This window comes from Arvicanthis niloticus, chromosome 15, assembly GCF_011762505.2.
Source record: "Arvicanthis niloticus isolate mArvNil1 chromosome 15, mArvNil1.pat.X, whole genome shotgun sequence".
Lineage (NCBI taxonomy): Eukaryota > Metazoa > Chordata > Mammalia > Rodentia > Muridae > Arvicanthis > Arvicanthis niloticus.
In genome coordinates, this window is record NC_047672.1 from 3,686,385 (window position 1) to 3,706,976 (window position 20,592).

General features: G+C 45.3%; 1 protein-coding gene across 5 annotated transcripts in view; it reads left to right on the top strand.

Moving 5' to 3' along the window:
• Nucleotides 1–20,592, top strand: part of Dpp6 (dipeptidyl peptidase like 6) — an 859,276-nt gene that overhangs the window by 694,783 nt on the left and 143,901 nt on the right. For all 5 annotated transcript variants that reach the window (XM_076913275.1, XM_034518902.2, XM_034518899.2 and 2 more), the window contains exon 7: nucleotides 2,490–2,571. In XM_076913275.1, the coding sequence (XP_076769390.1) occupies nucleotides 2,490–2,571 (82 nt within the window). The remainder of the gene's footprint in view (nucleotides 1–2,489; nucleotides 2,572–20,592) is intronic.

The following is a 20,592-nucleotide window of genomic DNA, read 5'->3' on the forward strand; positions in this document are numbered from 1 at the left end:
CTGGCCTGGAGAGGTGGTTTACAGTTAAAGCAGTGGAGAGCACAGACTTCTCTTCAGAGGACAGAGAGTGGTTCCCAGCACCTATCTAGGAAAGCTCACAACTGCCAGTGACTCCAACTCCAGGGGGTCCAATGTCCCATGGCTTCTGCAGGCACTCATTCACAAACACACACACACACATATATATATGGAGATATATAGATGAATATACAGATCATATACATATATTGTTCTGTGTATCCATATATGTGTGTGTGTGTGTGTATGTGTGTGTATATCACATACATATATATATGTATATATATACATACATATATATGTATATCTTTGGTTACAGATATGTGGATGGTGCTGGAGCTTATTAAGGACCCATCTGGACCTGCATTGTCTAGCCTCTGTCACACCTAGCTTCTCTGCTCTCCTGAGCACTGTCATCCCAGCCTCCTTCCCCGTATCTGGCCTCCTGTCTTCACAGTCCTGTGAGGCACTGTGGAATCTTACATCCTCATCTTCTCCTCCTCTATTTCCTCCTGGTTTTATTTGATTCTTACAGTGCTATTCAAATTACTCCAGAATTTTTTATGTTTGAATCCCTGATTATGTAAAGGCCTGGTCCATACTTCTTCCCTCTTGTCTCTTCCCTTTGTGAAACTCCTAAAACTCTTATGTCTTTCCCAAAACCAAGCCACATTCTGTTCAGCCTCTCTAGATTCACAAGCAAAGCTTCCATGGCTCTCTCTGCAGTGTAGGAACTACGCCCTCAGGACGAAGTACTCTTCTTTTTTTTCCTTCAGTGATATTTATTATAGGCAGCTCATGGTATGTTATCACTTGTGACTCTAAAGTTATGAAATTTTTGACATCATCACTTAGGAGCTCCAAACTGCAGAGCATCTGAAATGTAAATAAAATATAAAATAAAAATGTTTAAAAAACTAAATAAAATCTAGGGAGAACCACAAAAAAAAAAAAAGCAGAAAATTCTGTAATTTCTCATAACTCAAACTAGCATGTTGGATGGTATTATAAACAGGACAAAATATCACCCACAAGGAAAATAAGAATAACATTGTCAAACTTATAGGACAAGGTACTCTTCTGTCTATCTTGCTTCCCCAGAATGCAGATGGAGAAGCACAGACAGGTAGGGTGGTACCCTCAAAAATAGCTGAAGACTGCTCTTTCTACCTGTGGAAGATAGCAGCAGCAATAAACAATACTGAAATAGTCAAGTTATAGCAGTGTTACAGATGTTTTCATGGTGGGTTTTTTTTCATGGCTTTTATTTATTAGGACATTTGAATATCTAGACAGTATTTTATTGTCAAGGAATTTTCCATATCTGTAAATTAAGAATTTAAAATATGGGGCTTGGGAGATGAATCAGTCAAGTGCTACTATAAAAGCACGAAGAGTTTGTATTCACAGTGCCATGTCAAAGCTAAGTGTGTGAGCTGTAATCCCAGCACTGGGGTGTCAGGGACACGGGATCCCTACAGGTCACTGGCTATCCAGGCTAGTCAGAACAATGACCTTCAGGCTCAGTGAGAGATCCTGACTCCAAAATTCAGATGGAGAGTGATTGAGAAAGATGTCCATCATCAGACTTTGGCTCCCACATGCACAAGCATGTATGCATATGCACCTGAGCATGTATACATGTGTACATAGTGCACACATATGTGTATATATAGGCTGGCTCCCATATAGACACAACTGGAAAATATCCCAAAAAATGAAAAATGTAAGAGATGTTAAATGGGAAAAACGTCTTTCAATTCTTCTTCCTCTCTCCCACAGTCCCTCTCTCCAACTCTCCCCATGTCCTCTCCCTCTCTCCAATTCTTCACCCCCCCATGTCCTCTCCCTCTCTCCCACATCCCCCCGTGTCCTCTCCCTCCCTCTCTCTCCCTCACTCCCTCTCTTCCACAGTCCCTCTCCCCAACTCTCCCCCATGTCCTCTCCCTCCCTCGCTCTCCCTCATCCCTCTCTCCCACAGTCCCTCTCTCCAATTCTTCACACACCCCCCCCATGTCCTCACCCTCTCTTCTTCTCTGTATCTGTGAGAGAATACAATTCATCCTGAGGCCACTGGCTTTCAAAGGTCAGAGTGACCTGGCTTTATACTTAGAAAAGAATTATTTTGCAAGGAAAGCTAATGATGAAGACATTGGGCGTGGGATTTATTGCTGCTTGGCTGTGAGTTTTGCTTAAGTTTAACTGCCCTGGACATTTTAAAAATTGATCCATATAGTTCTCTGCATGTTTCTCGTGATGAATATTTACCATTTGGATTAAGTAGCAGTGGACATAGTTCAACTTTATATAAATTATGTACATCTGCAGAAATCCGGCAGAAGCTGAGTGAGACATATTATTCAATAACTAAGAGATAAGAGAGTAAAACTGTCAGACGACAAGTGGAAGCATAGTATATTCTTGGTTCCCAACATTGTTCTTTGTTTCTGTTTGTCTGTCTGTCTCCTCAGGGACCCTCAGAGTTTGGACCCACCAGAAGTCAGCAACGCAAAGCTTCAGTACGCAGGGTGGGGCCCAAAAGGCCAGCAGCTGGTAAGCAAGCTGGGTCTAGCTGCCGTATTTTGATTTTTACCATTTATGTTTTCTAAACTGTTTATCACTGACGTGTATATGTGTGATATGTGTATGTGTGGTGTGTGTGGGGGGGGTATATGTGCATGTTGTGTGTGTATGCTGTATTTATGTGTGTGGTATACGTGTGTGTTGTATGTGTTTGTGTGTGTGGTATGTGTGGTGTATATGTGGTATATATATTGTGTGGTGTGTGAAGTATATGTGTGTATGTGCTTATGTGGTGTATATGTGGCGTGTGTGTGTGTGTGTGTGTGTGTGTGTGTGTGTGTGTGTGTGTGATTAAGTTTTGGATAAATGCACCAAAGTACCTGATTATATAAAATCATTGTTTCTTTTCAGACAGAGAATTCTCATTTTAAAAATGGGCCATGATGGGGTGGGGTGGGCACCTATGATCCTAGCACTGGGTACAGAGACAGTAGACCACAGATACTCCTAGGCCAGCCAGGCTAGCTAAAATGGAACTCTGTTCATCAAGAGACTCTATATAAAATAAAATAAAAATAAAATAAAATAAAATAAAAATGAACTTACAGCGTGACAGAGGAAGTCACCTAATATCAAGCCTCCAGCCTCCACATGTGTATGCACAGGTAAGCACACCTACTCAAACACATACACACACACACACACACACACACACACACACACACACACACACACACACAAATGGAATATCATTACATCCCAAAACAGCCAGGAATGAATTCCCCTGGGCTTGGGGTTTCAGAAGTCTCAGTCCATGATTGGCTAGCTTCTTAGTTTCTGGGCTCATGAGGAAGCAGAACACCCTGTGAGAAGGTATGTGGTGGACAGAGCTGTCCACCTTGTGGCAGCTAAAAAGCAGGGGTGGGGTGTGAGGGTGGGGTACTGGAGAGATACATCCTTGGACTGCCTGCCCTAGTGAACCAGTTCCTGCAGCCTCTACTTAATATTTTTTTGTCTCATCTGGCTAAGAATGAGTTGATGGATTATTTCATGAATGACATCAGTGTCTTTGTGAGCCAATCATCCCCATGGTGTGACCACTAAGCTCTCAGCACATACAACTCAGGCACCACAACATAACCAAGCCATAATACATCCTTAGCTCTCATATTCAGGGTAATTGAGTGCTGTCCCTGTAACCATGTGTATAGATGGAGTGACTTCCTTGGAGGGTTACATGGAGTCAGCAATGTGCTGCACGTTGTTGCACATGGATCTGCAAATTCACGCTTATCCCTGGAGGTTTATGGAGAAGGTGGGCTTGTTCATCATTAGGAATCTGTGCCCCAGTCAGCTGTGTCAGCATGGGGAAGCCTACAAAGCTGACACAGGCTTGACTCTTTGACATCAGTGGCCTTCATAAACCCAAATAGGCAAAACTAAGATGTTTAAAGCTTTGCAAGTATAAAGGATGGCATATAGGTTACTTTCCTTATTGTTGTTGCAAAATGCCTGATAAAAGCAACTCAAGAAGGGAAGAGGTTTGTTTAGCTCACAGTATGAAAGCCCAGTCCTTCATGAGGGTGAAGGCATGGCTGCAGCAGCCTAAGGCATCCTCAGAAAGGAGGATGCCAGCCTATGAAATGGCAACCCACCTTTAAGATAAGTCTTAACATCTCAATTAACCTAATTTAGAAACTACCTACATACTAGGGGTGTGGTTTCATGGTGGTTCTAGGTTCTGTCAAGTTGCCAATCAATGGTAATTATCACAGACAGTGTAATGAAAAAAAGGCCACAATGAACAGCCTTGGTGTAAGGTTCCCAGGCCAAAACTCACCACTGGCTGGCCATGGCTGCTCATGGCTGTGAGTCTGTGGTAAGGATGAGGCAGACAACTAAGAGGAGAATATATATGTCATGGCCTCACTGTGACAAGTGTCACACGCAGGTGACCAGGTACTTGTTATGAACCCTGTTTAGTTTCATTTCTAGAGACTAGGTCTCCCTGCACAGAGCCCCTCTGGTATTTGGATCTGATAGCTTGGAGAGTGTGACTCAATCACCACTTTTTCTTCCATCTGTAAGAAGATTAACTAAAGCTATTTTTAGCTGTCTTTTCCCTAAAACATGATTGCATTTAAAATCCTGCAGCAGGTGTGAGCTGCCTAACCTGGGTCTTCTGGAAGAGCGACAAAGGCTTTTAACTTCTGAGCCTTCTCTCTAGCCATGCTGGCCAGTCACCTCTTAAAGATGCAGGGGTGGTGTTGGATTGGTGATCTACTGTGTTACAAATGAAGAGTCATCGTATTCCCCCATTGTGAAGTTCCACTTGCTTGGTTGCACCTCAATACCACTGTCCTGAATTAATTCAAATAAGCAGAAATATTGAGCCACAGAAGTATCGTATCAATTCTTCAAGGGTCTAGCCAACTAGAAATTTCAATGGGCCTAACTGGCCAAAATCAGTGTGGCAACTGGAAGAACCACTGAAGAAGAGGGACCTGGTGTGTGTACACAGTGAGGGCTGGGGGATGGCGGGTAACTTGTCCCTCAGTCACAGGAAACACCCGTAACTTCCAGAAGCCCGCAGAGTGCCCTAGCACCTGCATCTTTAAGAGTTGCCAGGCAGTGGTGGCACACGCCTTTAGTCCCAGCACTTGGGAGGTAGAGGCAGGCGGGTTTCTAAGTTCAAGGCCAGCCTGGTCTACAGAGTGAGTTCCAGGACAGCCAGGGCAACACAGAGAAACCCTGTCTCAAAAAACAAACAAAACAAACGAAAAAAAAAAAAAAAGAGTTGACTGGTCAGCATAGGTAGAGAAATGGCTCAGCAGTTAAAAGTATTTGTTGCTCTTCCAGAAGACAGATGTTAGGCAGCTCATACCAGCTTGTATTTCCAGTTCCAGGGACCCGGACGCCCTCCCCTGGCTTCTGTAGGCACCTGCATATGTGGTACACATACACAAGTGAGGTCTTTAAAAAATAGTTGACTTATAAGAAAGGATTGATCCTTCTGTAGATGTGGCCATGGCCACTGTACTCCATATTTCGTGGTCATTAGCCCAGTGTGCCCAGCTTGGCACTCAGGCCCAGCCACAGCAGTGGGGGAAGAAAATAAGTGGTCTCTTTTCTGTTACTGAGAAAGAGACACCAGTACTGGTTTCTTGCAGAGGTCTCTGTGTACCTGCTCCTTGTCAAGCCATGGCTAGCAAAAAGCCTCTAGGCACAAGATCCATCTGATAGCAGAGATGGAGCCATCAGACAGTAGAGGAGACAGGGCCCTCGCTCTAGAATTCCATCCGCAGCATTTGGGGGAAGATGAGACTATAGATGACTCTCCTCACTCCTCATCAGGTCAGCCCCTTCCCTATCCAAAGCCAGTGCACAGGAGTGGAGACAGAGGATGACAAACATGACCTTGTTTGACCTCCTAAAGGCTAAGTAAGAACAAACAGAGCAGGTGTCAACCTGACTGTGGCAGCTTCCCTGATATGTCATCTCCAACGCAGACACTCTGTTAGCACCCCTGTGAGGTCCTACATCTTGACGTGTGACAGTTTTTGTCACATGCAATGCCATGTAAGGTGTAGGTAGGTCTCTCTCCTCACCATCTGAGCATAAGCATAAAGCAGAGAGTGGCTAGTACCCAGTAAGCATTTCCTGACACTGGAAAAAATATGAATGCTTAAACAAGTTGCTTAATCAGCTCACTGTATATGTGTGTGGTCCTAACATTAAGCATAAAATAACAAGAAGGCAGTAACTAGCTCAGCAATCACAGTGAGAGAAATAGCACCTTCCTCTCTGTTTCAAGGAACTCCGTGTCCAGTTAAGTATTCATTGCTGCCATTTGAGTCTATTGCTGTGAAGCAACAGGCTCACTGAATCCTTAAGTTTAAACTTACATTAACGCAGTGACTCTTACTGAGTTCTCTGTATACTGACTCTAAGAAGCAGTATAACCCATTGTGGTGGCTTGAATATGCTTGGTCCATGAGCTGAGGTGTTACTAGGAGGTGTGGCCTTGTTGGAGGAAGTGTGGCACTGTAGGCAGGCTTTGAAGGCTTCTAGTGCTTGAGTTCTGCCCAGTGTGGAAGGAAAGTCTCTCCTGGTTGCCTTTGGGTCAAGATGTAGAACTTCCAGCTCCTCCAGTACCATGTCTGCCTGCAAGCAGTCATGCTTCCCGTCGTGATGAGAATGGACTGAACCTCTGAAACTGCAAGTGGGCCCCAATTAAATGTTTTACTTTCTAAGAGTTTCCATTGGTCATGGTGTCTCTTCACAGGAATGGAAACCCAACTAAGATACCCGTAGTGGGAAAAGAGTCCATATTTTAGAAACCAGCCAAGTCCAGTAATGGTAGATTCTTGGGGTCATGCAGGCAGGCCTTGAGGTTTCTGCTAATTACTCTTCCTGTTTAACACAAACGCAGCTGTAAGCAACGTTGAAATGAATGTGCATGGCCATATTATGATAAAACGTACAAACCAGGAGGATTATCCTGACCTACTGTGTATCCTCACCTGAGAGAATCCTCACCGTAGCTCAACCACCCTGAGGACAGTGAGTCTCTGAGCTGTGTGTGTGCAAAAGAGAGTTGCAATCAGGAGCCTTGCAAACATTAATCTATTAAGTGACAGGCAACAAGTCCTCGCTGTTTCATTTTTAAAGGTAAATATTGCTCCCTGCGGTAAATCTGCTCTAATGATAACAAGTCGTGCAGCAGTGAGTGAATCTCCTTGGGGAGCAGAGAACACAGCTGCAGTCAGCCGCACCAAGGAGCTCTCAGAACCGCACAGCCCTACCAGTCAGGGTGCTGAGCCATGCCTGCGGTGTGCAAACTTGCCACTCATAGGAATGCTCCAAAGCCTTTCTGGTCATTCTCAACCTATACTCTATGTGCCCCTGGTCAGTAGCTTTACTGGACCTTTAGATCCTTTGGTCTAGGATAAATATACCTGTATAGATAGCCAGGGCCTTGTGCCCCATCACAGCACCAGGAGAAGCCAGGCAGGGTAGCTTATAACTGTAATACTAGTATTCAGGAATTCAGAAGTCTGAGGCAGAAGGGTTATATAAGCCTGAGATACACAGTAGGCTGCAGCCCAGCTTGGACTTAGTATGAGACCCTTCCTAGGGCAGGAGGAGGGGAGGGGAGGGGAGGGGAGGGGAGGGGAGGGGAGGGGAGGGGAGGGGAGGGGAGGGGAGGGGAGGGGAAGGAAGAGAGGAGAGGGGAAGGAAGAGAGGAGAGGGGGGGAAGAGAGGAGAGGGGAAGGAAGAGGAGGAAAGAAGGGAAGGGAAGGACCCTTCCTAGGGCAGGAGGAGGGGAGGGAAGGGGAGGGGAGGGGAGGGGAGGGGAGGGGAGGGGAGGGGAGGGAAAGGAAGAGAGGAGAGGGGAGGGAAGAGAGGAGAGGGAAAGGAAGAGGAGGAAAGAAGGGAAGGGAAGGAAAGGGAAAAGGGAAAAGGGAAGGGGAAGAAGGGAAGGGAAGGTGAAGAAGGGAAGAAGGGAAGAAGGGAAGAAGGGAAGAAGAAGGGAAGACAGAATATAAGGAGGTGAGGCAGACATGTCCCCAGGGGACAGCATCTCCCATTTACTGCCTAGTGTCACAGGTGCTCATGCGGGGAGCCACATCCTTCCAAAAATGTTACCAAAGATGACAATATAGGAAAATTAATTTGGCCAGATTATACAGATCTCAAAGGGACCCTATGGTGCCTAGGCAGCTTTACAACAAGTGTGAAATTTCACAGGGGTCCATCTTCCTCGTCTCTCCTTTTCAGATGGACTCCTGGCTAACTGAGGAGCCTGGGGTTTCTCTTCAGAGCTCTGATGCCCTGGAGGCCCCATGTCCCTTACGTGAGGTGTGGCTATGCTTCCCACACTGATCAAATCAACTGGCTTAGAAATAGCACCGTTTTTGCTAGAGCCGTTTAATAAAACCAGATGGGCAGAGGCAGGATGAGAGCTTCCTTTCTTTCTTAGATTGCACAGCTGGAGTCTAGATGCTTTCTGTCTTGAGCAGGTCAGTGTACAAGATTGTGAAATGTATATGAAGTTGCTTGGGGTGAGGATAGGGGTGGCTTTCTTTCTGTGGACTCAAGAATAATGGGAAATTTTTGCAGAGACAGTGCAGAATGTTAGACAGCATTGAAAATTCAGGACTGGACTCTGCCAGAGCTCTCAAGATCAGAGACCAAGAGATGGCTCCTCTCCGGTTGGCTTGCCACCTCGACAGTGATAAATGAGCAGCTTTGAAAACAGCATTTAATAAGGCCCCTGGGAAATCTTCAATAGCTCAGGACATGAAAAATGAAGAGCAGCCAGTGAAGTTGGCCAGGAAGCCTGTGGGTGGTGGGAGCAGGCCTCCAAGACTGCACCCCTCAAGGAGCAGGTGAACAGCACTTATTTGTGGAAATGTTCAAGGAAGGAGTTCAAAGGTCTTACTTCTGTCTGAGAAGAGGGGGATGATTGATGTGCTTTTAGCCTCCCTAGCCATGAGAGACTGTGTTAGCCGTGTCATGTGACTGTTCTAAAGCAGAAGAATACAGCTAAGAAATCAGGGGATTTAAGCTAGACTTGATGAAGCACCCCATGGATTATATGGCTGTTTAGACCTTAGAATCATTAGAAAGGCCATGAACATGGAGTGTTGGTGTAGTGGTTTGCATATGCTTGGCCCATAGGAAGTGCTACATTTAGGAGGTGTGGCCTTGTTTAAGTACGTGTGACCTTGTTGGAGGAAGTGTATTATTGTGGGGATGAGCTTTGAGGTCCAATGTTCAAGCTTCGCCCTATGCAGAATAGTCCCTCCTCCTGGCTGCCTTTGTAAGACAGTCTCTCCTGGTTGCTTTCAGATCAAGATGTAGAACTCTTAGCTCCTTCTTCAGCACCATACCTGCCCTGATGCTGCCATGCCCCTGCCTTGAGGATAATGGACTGAGCCTCTGAACCTCTAAGCCAGCCCCAATTAAATGTGGTCCTTATAAGAGTTGCTTTGGCCATGATGTCTGTTCACAGCAATGGAAATCCTAACTAAACCAGTTGGGAATTACTAATCAGAATCAGTTTGTGTATTTGAAGGGTTAGGACAACTTTCTTGGCAGGGTGTCAAGGCAAAGTGCGCTGTGTTCTCAAGTGTTCTCCCTTCCCCTAGATCTCTGGAGAATGGCCCCGGTGCCTGATGACTGCAGTGGAGGACATCCCTTGCTGTGTGCACACTTCTGTCATTCTGTCATGAACTTATTTGTTCCTGTCCCAAACCCTTCAGGCACTCTTAAGTTCTAGGAAGTTGGGAGAAAGATGATCTCTTTCGCCAGTGGCCTCTACCTCTCACAGAAAGCACTTATCTCACGAGCTCCCATGAGCTCTCAACCACTGTATCTGTTTCTTCTCTCTTTCTCTTCCATCCCTTAAAATGGTCCCCAACCTATGTTATGCCTAATCACTCCAAGATAGCTTCCACAATAGTGCTATGTCTTAGTTACTTTTCTGTTGCTATGAAGGGACACCACAACCAGGGAAGCATATAAAAGAAAGCATTTAATTGGGAGCTTGCTTATAGCTTCACTACTATCATGGCAGGGAGCATGGCAGCAGACAAGTGGGCATGGTGCTGAAGAAAGAAAGAGTAGCTGAGAACTCACATCTGATCACAAGCACAAAGAAGAGAGGAGAGAGAGAGAGAGAGAGAGAGAGAGAGAGAGAGAGAGAGAGAGAGAGAGAGAGAACTGGCTACCTAATTGGGAATGGCATGGGCTTTTGAAACCCCAAAGCCCACCCTCAGTGACACACCTCTGCCAGCAAGGCCACACCCCCTAATCCTTCCCAAATAACTGTAGACTAACCATTCAAACATATGAGCCTATGAAGACTGTTCTCATTCAAAACAACACACAGAAGCTTCAGGAGGTAGGCAGTTGCTCTGAATGTGTGACCCTTTCATTTTTAACCAAGACCTTATATCCTGTGTCTTAATGAAACATTTCTACCCAGCACACAGCTGTAGGACCAAGCTGCCCATTCTGGGACCCACACTGTCTGCTTGATCCAGAGGTAATCAGATCAGATCAGCTCTACAGCAAGACCCCGATGATCTGTTTCTTCTCTGAGATGCCCCCTGAGATCTGACCTCCTGTTTCAACTGGATCATTGTGATCATGACTGGCCCTGGCCCCTCCCACATATGCTCTTCTCCTTCTTCCCTTCCCCCTACATTCTCCACTGTACAGACCCAAACTGAGGCCTCCCCTTCCTTAGTGACAACTGTCCTCAGAGCCATGACCAGGTGGTAGTAGCTCTTCAGTCAAGTCCACTCAAAGGTTGTTTGTCCCTTGGACACAATCAATAACTAAAGGGAATTGGGGGATTCACTGCATCCCTCCCATGTGTGTGTAGACACATCGCTCCTCCCCAAGACAACAGTGTATAGACTCACTCTGTGCATCAGTGAAGGACTGAGAAAAATCTGAGCTGAAAGTTTTCACACCCACCCTGATTCACTGTGGCTTTTAGATCTCCACTGTAGGGTGTTGCAGTATTCCCGTTAGAGCTGTGAAATCCTTGTCAACACAGCACCTCTCAAGCAGAGATGAGGTGCCCCCACAATACCAGGATGGCCCGAGAAATGGTGGTGGTGTGGGAGCTTGTAGCCCTGAGGATAGAGCCTCTGTCCTAAAGCCATGGAGCAGAGCAGGGCCTAGGGACAAGGGACACCTTGTACAGCCAAGAGCAGGCAGAATGGTTCAGTGACTGCTGCATCTGCCTTGAGCACCACACACACCCAGATCAGGAGCAGACAGAACGACTGCCAAGCTGGGAGGGAGACTCCAGGAAACAAGAAGTAGCTTTTGAATCCAGAAGTCCCATCAGGAATGCCAAGGCTTTACCACACTCCACCTCTCAGCCTATACCGTTGGTGTAGCTAAACTTGAACCTTGGTGGGAAAAGAAAACCATCCTGTTATTTCCTTTTAAAGAAGAGATTTCGAGTGGAAGAGCCAGGTTCAGATCTTGGTTCTGGCTCTTAGATGTCAGTCACACAAATGTAACTTTAAGATGTCAAACCTCCCATAACCTCGGGTTTCTCCCCTGGAAATGGGCCCCAACGCTGCACTACTGCCCACTCCATTCACAGTGTGGGAGCTCTCATGACAGTGGACAGAGTTACTGCACCCAGCACCCACAGGCCTAGCGGCACCATCTGTGCCACCCATCCTTGCAAGCCATGATACCAAGCCAAGCTCATGGCCACCTGCCCCCCCCCCAAGAGCCATAGCAATGCAGATAGCCATGCCACCCAGCTCCCACTAGTCTCTCGAGATTTATGTCCACACTGGACAACAGGAACTGAGTGATGGAGGCACCCTGCCCAGGAAGCAGCTTTCCCACGGCCACTGTCACTCACTGGGGCCTGCCTGTGCTAACGAGGAGCAGAAGCATTGTACTGAAGTTGGCAAACGCAGTGAGGAGAAGAGATTGATCTTTCCAGCAAGAATGTATTTAATGAAACACTGTGTGCAGAAGACCAGACCAACATGACATCACATTAATAACTTATAAACGCTAATCAGTTTGGGTTAATTTAGTATTCATTGTAAAAACATTTATCATGGACTCTGAATCTATGAAAGTAGCCAAGAAATTAATATCACAGAATGGAATTCACCTTCTGTGTCCTCAAATAAGGGGGGAGGCAGTTTAGCAAGTGATTAATGAGCTGTACCAAGGGTCCCCTTCAAATATAAGGCATCTGTCATACTTTGCAGCTATGTGGGGCCAAATCACTTTAATATCCACTTGCACTGATGTAAATAAGGCAAGTTCTTGGCAATTGGCCTGAACGGATGGAGGAGTCCACACTGCCAGGACCATGGTTAAGGAAATGGGAGAGTTAAGACTCCATCATAAAAAGATTCAGGAATCTCACTCATGCTACTGACTACCTCTCTGAAAAGGTTAAAAAGCCATGCAAGCAAATCCATCACTGTGAGGTTGTAGAAGAGGTGGAAATATACAGATTCTAACCTTCTGTCATGACACTAGGAGAAGAACCTAGAGGAAGTTCATTCATTAAACAGTGTAGGATGCAGTAAGAGACAGAATTCGAACCTGTGCTGACAGAGACTCCTTTCTCAGGGGAATCCAAGCTGTGTGCACAAGTACATCCTCAGCACCTCATCTACACAAACAATTCATAAAAGCTAGAGAATCAAACATGCTTAAAGGGGTTATTTGGGGAAACCTAACCCAGAGCATAATACTAACATTAACCTTAACCCCAACCTCAAACTAAGAGTAACTAAACTCCAGCCCTAACCCTAACCCTAACCCTAACCCTGATCTCAACCCTACTATCAACCCTGACTCTAACCTTAATATTAACTTTCACCCTGACCCTAACCATGGTTATAAAGAGTTATCAGACAAGCATTAAAAATTATGATTAAAAGAGACAACCTCCAGCCTGGGAGAAAACACTTGAAAATTAGATATCTGAAGGGGGGGAGGCAGATAGCCAGGACAGATAAGGAGCTCAACAGTAAAAATATAAATATTCTGATTTTAAATGGGCAATAAGCCTTAACTGACCAGAATGGCCCACAGATAGATAGATAGATAGATAGATAGATAGATAGATAGATAGATAGATAGATAGATAGATAGATAGGGTGGAGAGATGGCTGCATGGCTGCATGGCTAAGAAAACTGGCTTGCTCTTATGGAGGCCCCGAGTTCAGTTCCCAGCACCAATGTTATGGCTTACAACTATGCTTTAACTCCAGTTCCAGGGTATTAAATGCCTTCTCCTGGCCTCTGTGGGCGTTAGGCACATATATGGTATATATACATATATGAAGGTAAAACATACATACATATTAAAAAATCTGTTTTTATGCCACATAATGTCAGAAGTCACTAAGGAAATCAGGCAGAAGCCATGGGGAGGTATCAGCTCATTGCAATAAAGTGGCTGTCATCAAAATGGCAGACCACAGCAAGAGCTGGTGAGGATGCAAATTCAGCCTCACGGAAAACAGCACAGTGTGGCTACATAAGACTGAGCAGAGAGCTATCACACCTGACCCAGCACTCCCCCAGCAGTCATGTATCCATCAGAAAGGACGCCAGGGTGTTGAAGAAGCGCCTGCACTTCTGGTTCACTGTAGCACAGCCTATATGTATAGGTTGACTGTGGGAATGAAAACTGACAGGTACATACAATAGAAAGAAAACAAAGAGCAGGAAAGCCTGTCATTTGTGCCGACATGGTTAAGAATGGAAACATTATGTTAAGCGAAATAAGCCAGACACAGGGAGACAAAAGCCACAGGACCCCACTCCCAAGTTACAACTGAAAAGGACAAACTCAGTGAAGCACAGAGAGAACAGCTGTTACCAGAGGCTAAGAGAACAGCTGGAGGGAAGGCAGGCGGAGTACACAAAGGAACGGGCAAGCAAGGCAGTGGAGGCCATGCTTAATAAAAAGGAAATTAGCACTAGAGGAACGTGAGCATTGCAAAAAAAGCTGACCTCAGTGTATGTGCCCATCCTCATCAGAGCTTCCTCCATGCAGCTGTGGCTGGAATGGTGTAATACTTCTTATGGAAAATCAAATTTGAGCAGAGTTTCAACATCAGCCTTAGCTATATTAGATTAGGGTGTTTTGTGATCATCTATCAGAGAGGAGTTAGAAGCAGGACCAGAGCTCTATGTCATAGAAGACTACATTTAAGGCTAGTCTAGAGATAATGTAACAAGGCAGCTGGGAATTAAAATCGCCTTTGTTGGCATTGTGAGGGGGCACGCTGCGCAGCTGTCTGCAGCCAGGAAGGATGCAGATGCTGACGGTCCACGGCTCCCACTTGTGGGCTGGCGGGGACTGCATATCTGATTCCATGCTGCTAAGATGCTCTGTACTGCACAAAGGATGCTTTTAGTAGCTGTGCCATTTGGGTGGAGGTAACACCATTCCCCTGAAATCCCCAAATCATTTCATAATTGGAAAATGGCTCCATCTCCTCAGCTACGGTGAATAATCGACCTTTTCTCCCACTGAGCTGCTGATGCTCACAGGCCCCACATAATCATATGCTCCTTTGTTTTATTATTCCACTTTTCGCTTCTGAATAACTTTATTTCCCAGATCAAACGTGAGCTGTTGAAGGACGAATGGTGTTTTCCATCACATTTGAGGCTTCCATGGCCCGGTGCTCAGTGAGGAGCAGAATATGGGGCCTCAACACATACTTGCTAAGTGAGTGATATTCTGTGGTGAGAGTAGAATTAAATGTCAAATTTATGGGCATAAGTTCCAGACTTCATGGAGATTGGAAAAGCTTGCTATTATTACATAAAAGATTTTAGATTTAACAACTTGTCTGATGGTTAATTAACTCTGTGACTCACCATGAACAACCCTGAGGACGGGTACTAGAATCTTCAGCCAGATTTTTTTGTATTTTTCAGAAGTGTTTACTCTCCTACAATGAGGGTGTAAGCAATCATTGTTGAGACTTGTCAGGGATAGGCTGAGCTGAATAGACCAAAGGTCAGAGCTGGTTGGACTCCAAAGGCATGAGAGAAGACCTTTTTCATAACAACATGAGAAATAAGAGTCAGACCTTGGGTGTCTATGCCCTCCTCTGCCACTCAGAACTTGGGCGTCCATGCCCTCCTCTGCCCCGGTTCTAACCACCTTGGAGATGACATGGTAGGGCTAATTTCTACATTGTTAAACAGGGATAGGGTGGGTGTAAGATGGGATGGAAAATGTTTTTGCAGCACTCTGCACAGCTCTAGGGACAGACCTAACTGGGTGGCAAAGGAGTGGAGAAATTTACACAGACACACAGGCACAGAGAACAGAGAAGCTTGGCTTGGGTGGACCAGACTCTCTGTTGAAGAATCCACAGTGTGTATTGATTGTATACAGTTGAACAGGAAGGTGGAGATATTAATATAGATGAACAATGAGGCAAGCTTATCTCCACAGAACAGTCTCTGTAAGGAAACAGTCTCTGGGAGGGTAGTCTCTGTAGGGGAACAATCTCTGTAGGGGCCAGTCTCTGTAGGGGAACAGTTTGGGGGTGGGATAGTCTCTGTAGAGGAACAGTCTCTGTAGGGGGCAGTCTCTGTAGGGGGCAGTCTCTGTAGGGGGCAGTCTCTATAGGGAACAGTCTCTGTAAGGGGCAGTCTCTGTAGGGGAACAGTTTGGGGGTGGGATAGTCTCTGTAGGGGAACTGTCTCTGTAGGGGGCAGTCTCTGTAGGGAACAGTCTCTGTAGGGGCAGTCTCTGTAGGGGCAGTGTCTCTAAGGGAACAGTTTGGGGGTAGGATAGTCTCTGTAGGGGAACTGTCTCTGTAAGGGAGCAGTTTTGTAGAGGAACAGTCTCTGTAGGGAACAGTCTCTGTAGGGGCAGTCTCTGTAGAGGAACAGTGTCTGTAGGGGCAGTCTCTGTAGGGGGCAGTCTTTGTAGATGGCAGTTTCTGGACCTTGAGTAGGCTTTGTCATCCCTCTAGGCCTCATCTGGGGAAGGGTTTGCCACTCTCCTGGGCTTGAGCCATTGGTTCCTGACATGGCTGTGCCAACATCGATAATATACACTCCCAGGCTAGGTCCCAGTTCTCTAACATCCCACATCTCACCTCAAGGGCTCTGCATCTGCTGCCCCTCCAGTTCACAGTACTGTCTGCTTCATTCGCAGACCCCAACATCAGCCTCCCAGAGCTGGGCTCAGGCCTGCTGTTGCTCTCTGTACCACAGTCCATTGCCTTTACAACATGCCTACCCCACCATGCTGCTCTCCTGACTTTATTATTTTTCTTCCCAATCAGACTTTAAGTACCTCCAAAGAACCACCTTTTCCATCTCTCTAACACTTCTCAGCCCTTGCTACAAAAATGGCTGACAGTAGCTGGACAATGACACAGCTAAGGCACATTAATGACCTAAGGTAAAAATGGAACCACATCTTCCTTTAAGCTTAACTTATTTTTTTTTCAAATTATTGAGAAAGTTAACTGACCTTCCATCTTAAGCCATGAGTTACGTCATAACCTTTTCTCCCTAAAAAATCAGTGACTCATACCCACACTATATCGTGTTCAAAGCCAGACTCAACCAAATTCCAGTAGCCAGCAAATGTACATGTGGGTGAATACATTTATTTAATTAAACTGACTTTTCCACAGCCATACAAACTCATATTCTTTGAGTCAGCTAGATGTGATTGCTTTGTGTCATATTATAATGTCCTCTGAAGTCACCTCCCTCTGCTTCATCTAACCCCCAGAGGTCAAAGTCCACAATGGGGCTTGCTCAGTGAATTCTGTCTTCTAAATTCCCTGTGTGTTCCCACAATACAGAGTTGGTTCCCTCTGACATCTCCATTGCTGAAGGCTCAGAATAACAAAAGAACAAGTCAGAAGTCAGGTATCTCTTCCAGGCTGCTGAAAGCAATAGAAACCCCTTACTGGTCACTATCCAGAGCCCTAGCAGGGTTATGTTGGAGACCACGGTGGTTCAACTTCCTTCTATAACCAGTGGCAGGAAGAAGAGACACGCTGAGTGGGGTGTTTGCAATTTCCTAGTAAAACAGCACAGTCCATAAATCCTTCATTCCAATAACTAAAGTTTTTCTAGCCAAGGGCTCCATGGCCTGTGTACACTTAGTAAAAACAGAAGGTCTGATGGCAAGTCACAACTGAGACTGTCCTTCAAGGTCACCAGAGCTGGTCTATGTACCCTGACTGTGGCCAAATGCCCAGAGGTCTCCTGGACTGGGCCAGAAAGAAGTGCATATCTCAGGATCTGTTCAAGTTCCCCAACTGCTTCTGGTCCACACACACAGCTTAAACATCTGTGCATGGATGTCTAGAACTAGACCTGAGTGGCCTCTTTTATATACTCCAGCGCCTTTGAGTAATGACCCCAATGTCACGACAAAACAGAAGACACATAAGAATGTACTTTGAGCCTCTGGGGGCACTGGTTAGGTTGTGTGCTGTGTTTGAGGTTACCAGTGTGAACATTCCAGGGAACCTGCTGCTTTCAAGAGGTAGCTGTGTTCCTTACACCCACAGACACATAGTGCTGGAAAAGCAAAGAACTTTACATATTGATCTGAAGTCAGCCAGGAGCCGACTGACTTCTCTGCACTGGGCAGAGCTTGAACACTAGGAGCAGCCCTCAATGCCCACCTACAGTGGCACACTTCCTCCAACAAGGCCACACTTACTCCAACAAGGCTACATCTTCCAATAGTGACACTCCCTGGACCAAGCATGTTCAAACCTCCACAGATGTGCTGTGATAGTGAGCCATGTTCATTTCAATGAAATACATTCCTGTATAGTTTGCATTTTTCCTGTATTCTTAAAGAAAGCCCTTCCTAGCCTGAGGACTGAGATTCCTCTCTAACACTTCTGTAACCCTGGAGCTCTTAATTACATCCTTAATTCATCTGAAATCTTTGGGGGGATCTGGTATGAAGCACCTTCACTTTCCTTTCTCCATAGGAACAAGCACTTGTCCCAGACCATTCATTGATAGTCTCTTTTTCTGTGTGTGCCTGCCTGAGTTTAGGTGCACTACGTGTGTACAAGTGTTCTTGGAGACCAGAAGAGGGCGCTGGATAGCCTGGAACAGGCAGCGAGTGCTGGGAACTGAACTCTTGTTCTCTGCAAAAGCAGAGTGTGTAAGCCACTCACCATCTCTCCAGTCCCACTCACTTTTTAAGAAATGTCTTTCACTAGAGTTTTACAAGTTTTTCCATAAGTTAATTGCATATTTTGGTGTAACTTTTTCCCTTGGAATGTTCCTTAGATAATTTTGGTATTGACTATTTCATTTTTAAACTGTGGTATTTCTCATTTGTGTTACTCACTACACTTGACATTTCGTACTGATTTCCCTTCCTGCAGTTTCTACTTTCATGTCCACAGATTCCTTTAGTTCAGAATTCAGCAGCCACAGTCTCTCCCAATAATGAGAAACCCATCTCTTCCCTTCTCATTCTCTTCCCTTTGCTTCTTTTCCTTACCCTACAACAGTAGGTGCCAGCACTGTACTGAGGAGACTGTAATAACTTCATGTTCTATGTGATTGTGATTGCCATGTTAACTGTCAACTAGACAAAATCTGGGATAACCTGGGAACTCGTCTCTGGTTATGGATGGGCAGTTATCTAAATTACACTAATTGAGATAGGAAGACATATCCACCATGGGTGGTGTCATTCCCCTGGCTGGGATCCTGAACTGTAAAAGTGGATAGACAGCTGAGCAGGAGCATGTGTCCATTGCTCTCTGCTTCCTGACTATGTGTGCAGTGTGGCCACCTTAATGAACTGTCTCCTTGAGATGTGAGATGGAATCAACTCTTTCTCCTTAAAGTTACTTTTGTCAGAGAATTTTACCATAGTAACAGGGAAAGAAACTAAGCTGGGTCATTAAGGACCTGCCTTTGGGTTTTCTCCATGGAGTGTGAGATTGAGTGGTTTTTACATTCTCAGTCTGTAAAAGTTATTTCTACCTCTGCTGCTCCCTCAATTTCTCTGCCACTGTTGCTCTCATGATTCTTATTCTGTTCTTTACCTTGGGTTTGGAATCTTGTATGGAGGGTTTTCTACACCTGTGGGTGGATTCATAGTTGTTAGCCTTTAGCTGTGGTGGAAGTCTGTTCTACAGTCAATGCAAAACCAGCCTTTACTGACCAGCAAAGCCCCTTGGCTTTGGTGTCATTCATTTATTTTCATACACACATTCCTTTGGGACCTTTTTTTTTTTGCATTCATAAGTGAAACTGTCCCAAGACTATGTTAAATTATGTTATCAATTTGACTTAAATTGCCTCATTAAAATGATAAACAGGTATAAACACAAAAGTAGCTATAAACCTTTGATACTAAAAGGCCAAATGTAACTTACTAATTAATTAACATCTACAAATCTAGAAAGTCAACCAATGTCAAAACAATGCTGTTGAACTGTCAGGACGACTCAGTGGGTAAAGGCACTTGCAGCCAAGCCTGACGACCTGAGTTCAATCCCAGGGCCCACATGATGGAAGATGAGACCTGACTCCTGCAAGTTGTCCTCTGACCTCCACATGTGTCTTGGCACATGCTCGCATGCATAATTATACACACACCATAAACAGATAGGTGTAAAAATACTATCAGTCTGCAGTCCAGATGTTGTGTCACTGGTTTTGACTGTCATGGCATTCCTTTGTGTCCCTAATGCCCATGCTTCAGTTGTCAAGACTCTGTTTCCCAAAACTGTTCTTTATTGAAACCTCCTTTGGAGCAATACAGCATGATAGCATCATTCTCTGCTAGGAAGAGCATGTGTGACTCCCTTTTAGCCTTCTCTCTCTGGTCCCCAACAATTAAAGCAGCCCTTGAGAAACATGAACTCAAGAGCTAAGACTCAATGATGGCACCTGGCTGTCATAGTGACATTCAGCTGGCCCCGAATATGTGATGTCATTTTTTGAGTCTTATCATAACAAGTATAAGATTTCGAGGTCTCTTAAAGGGGCAAAGTTCTCAGATTCCTAGGTTATTGCTACTTGGCTTGATCAACACCCAGCTGGGGTTATGCATACTTACATATCTGTTTCCAGAACCGTTAGTAAGAATCACTCATTGCCTTGAAATAAATATCAGCCTCCCCTTGGTAGGTGAATGGATGGCAACTAGATCTTACAGGAAGAGGGAGAAAATGAAGTAAACCCTCTCACGAAAATCAACAACCTAACTTTCCAAGTAGAGAAATTCCTGCCTTTCAGGACAATGAAACCATATAGGGACCAATACAGACTGTCTCCATCAGAAGGTGATCTTAGTGGACAGACCTTCCTTCCACACATTTTCACCCCATAGGAAGTCTCTCCTCATTTTCCCCTGAAAAGCTGTCCTTATTCTTATTTTAACCTGAGTGGTAGCAGGAGTTGAGAATAAAATAAAAGCTGTGTCTCTTTTTTTAACCTCTTCTCCCTCAGGGTGATGAGCTTGACACACTACTCCAGGAGTTCAGTTCCTCTGGGACC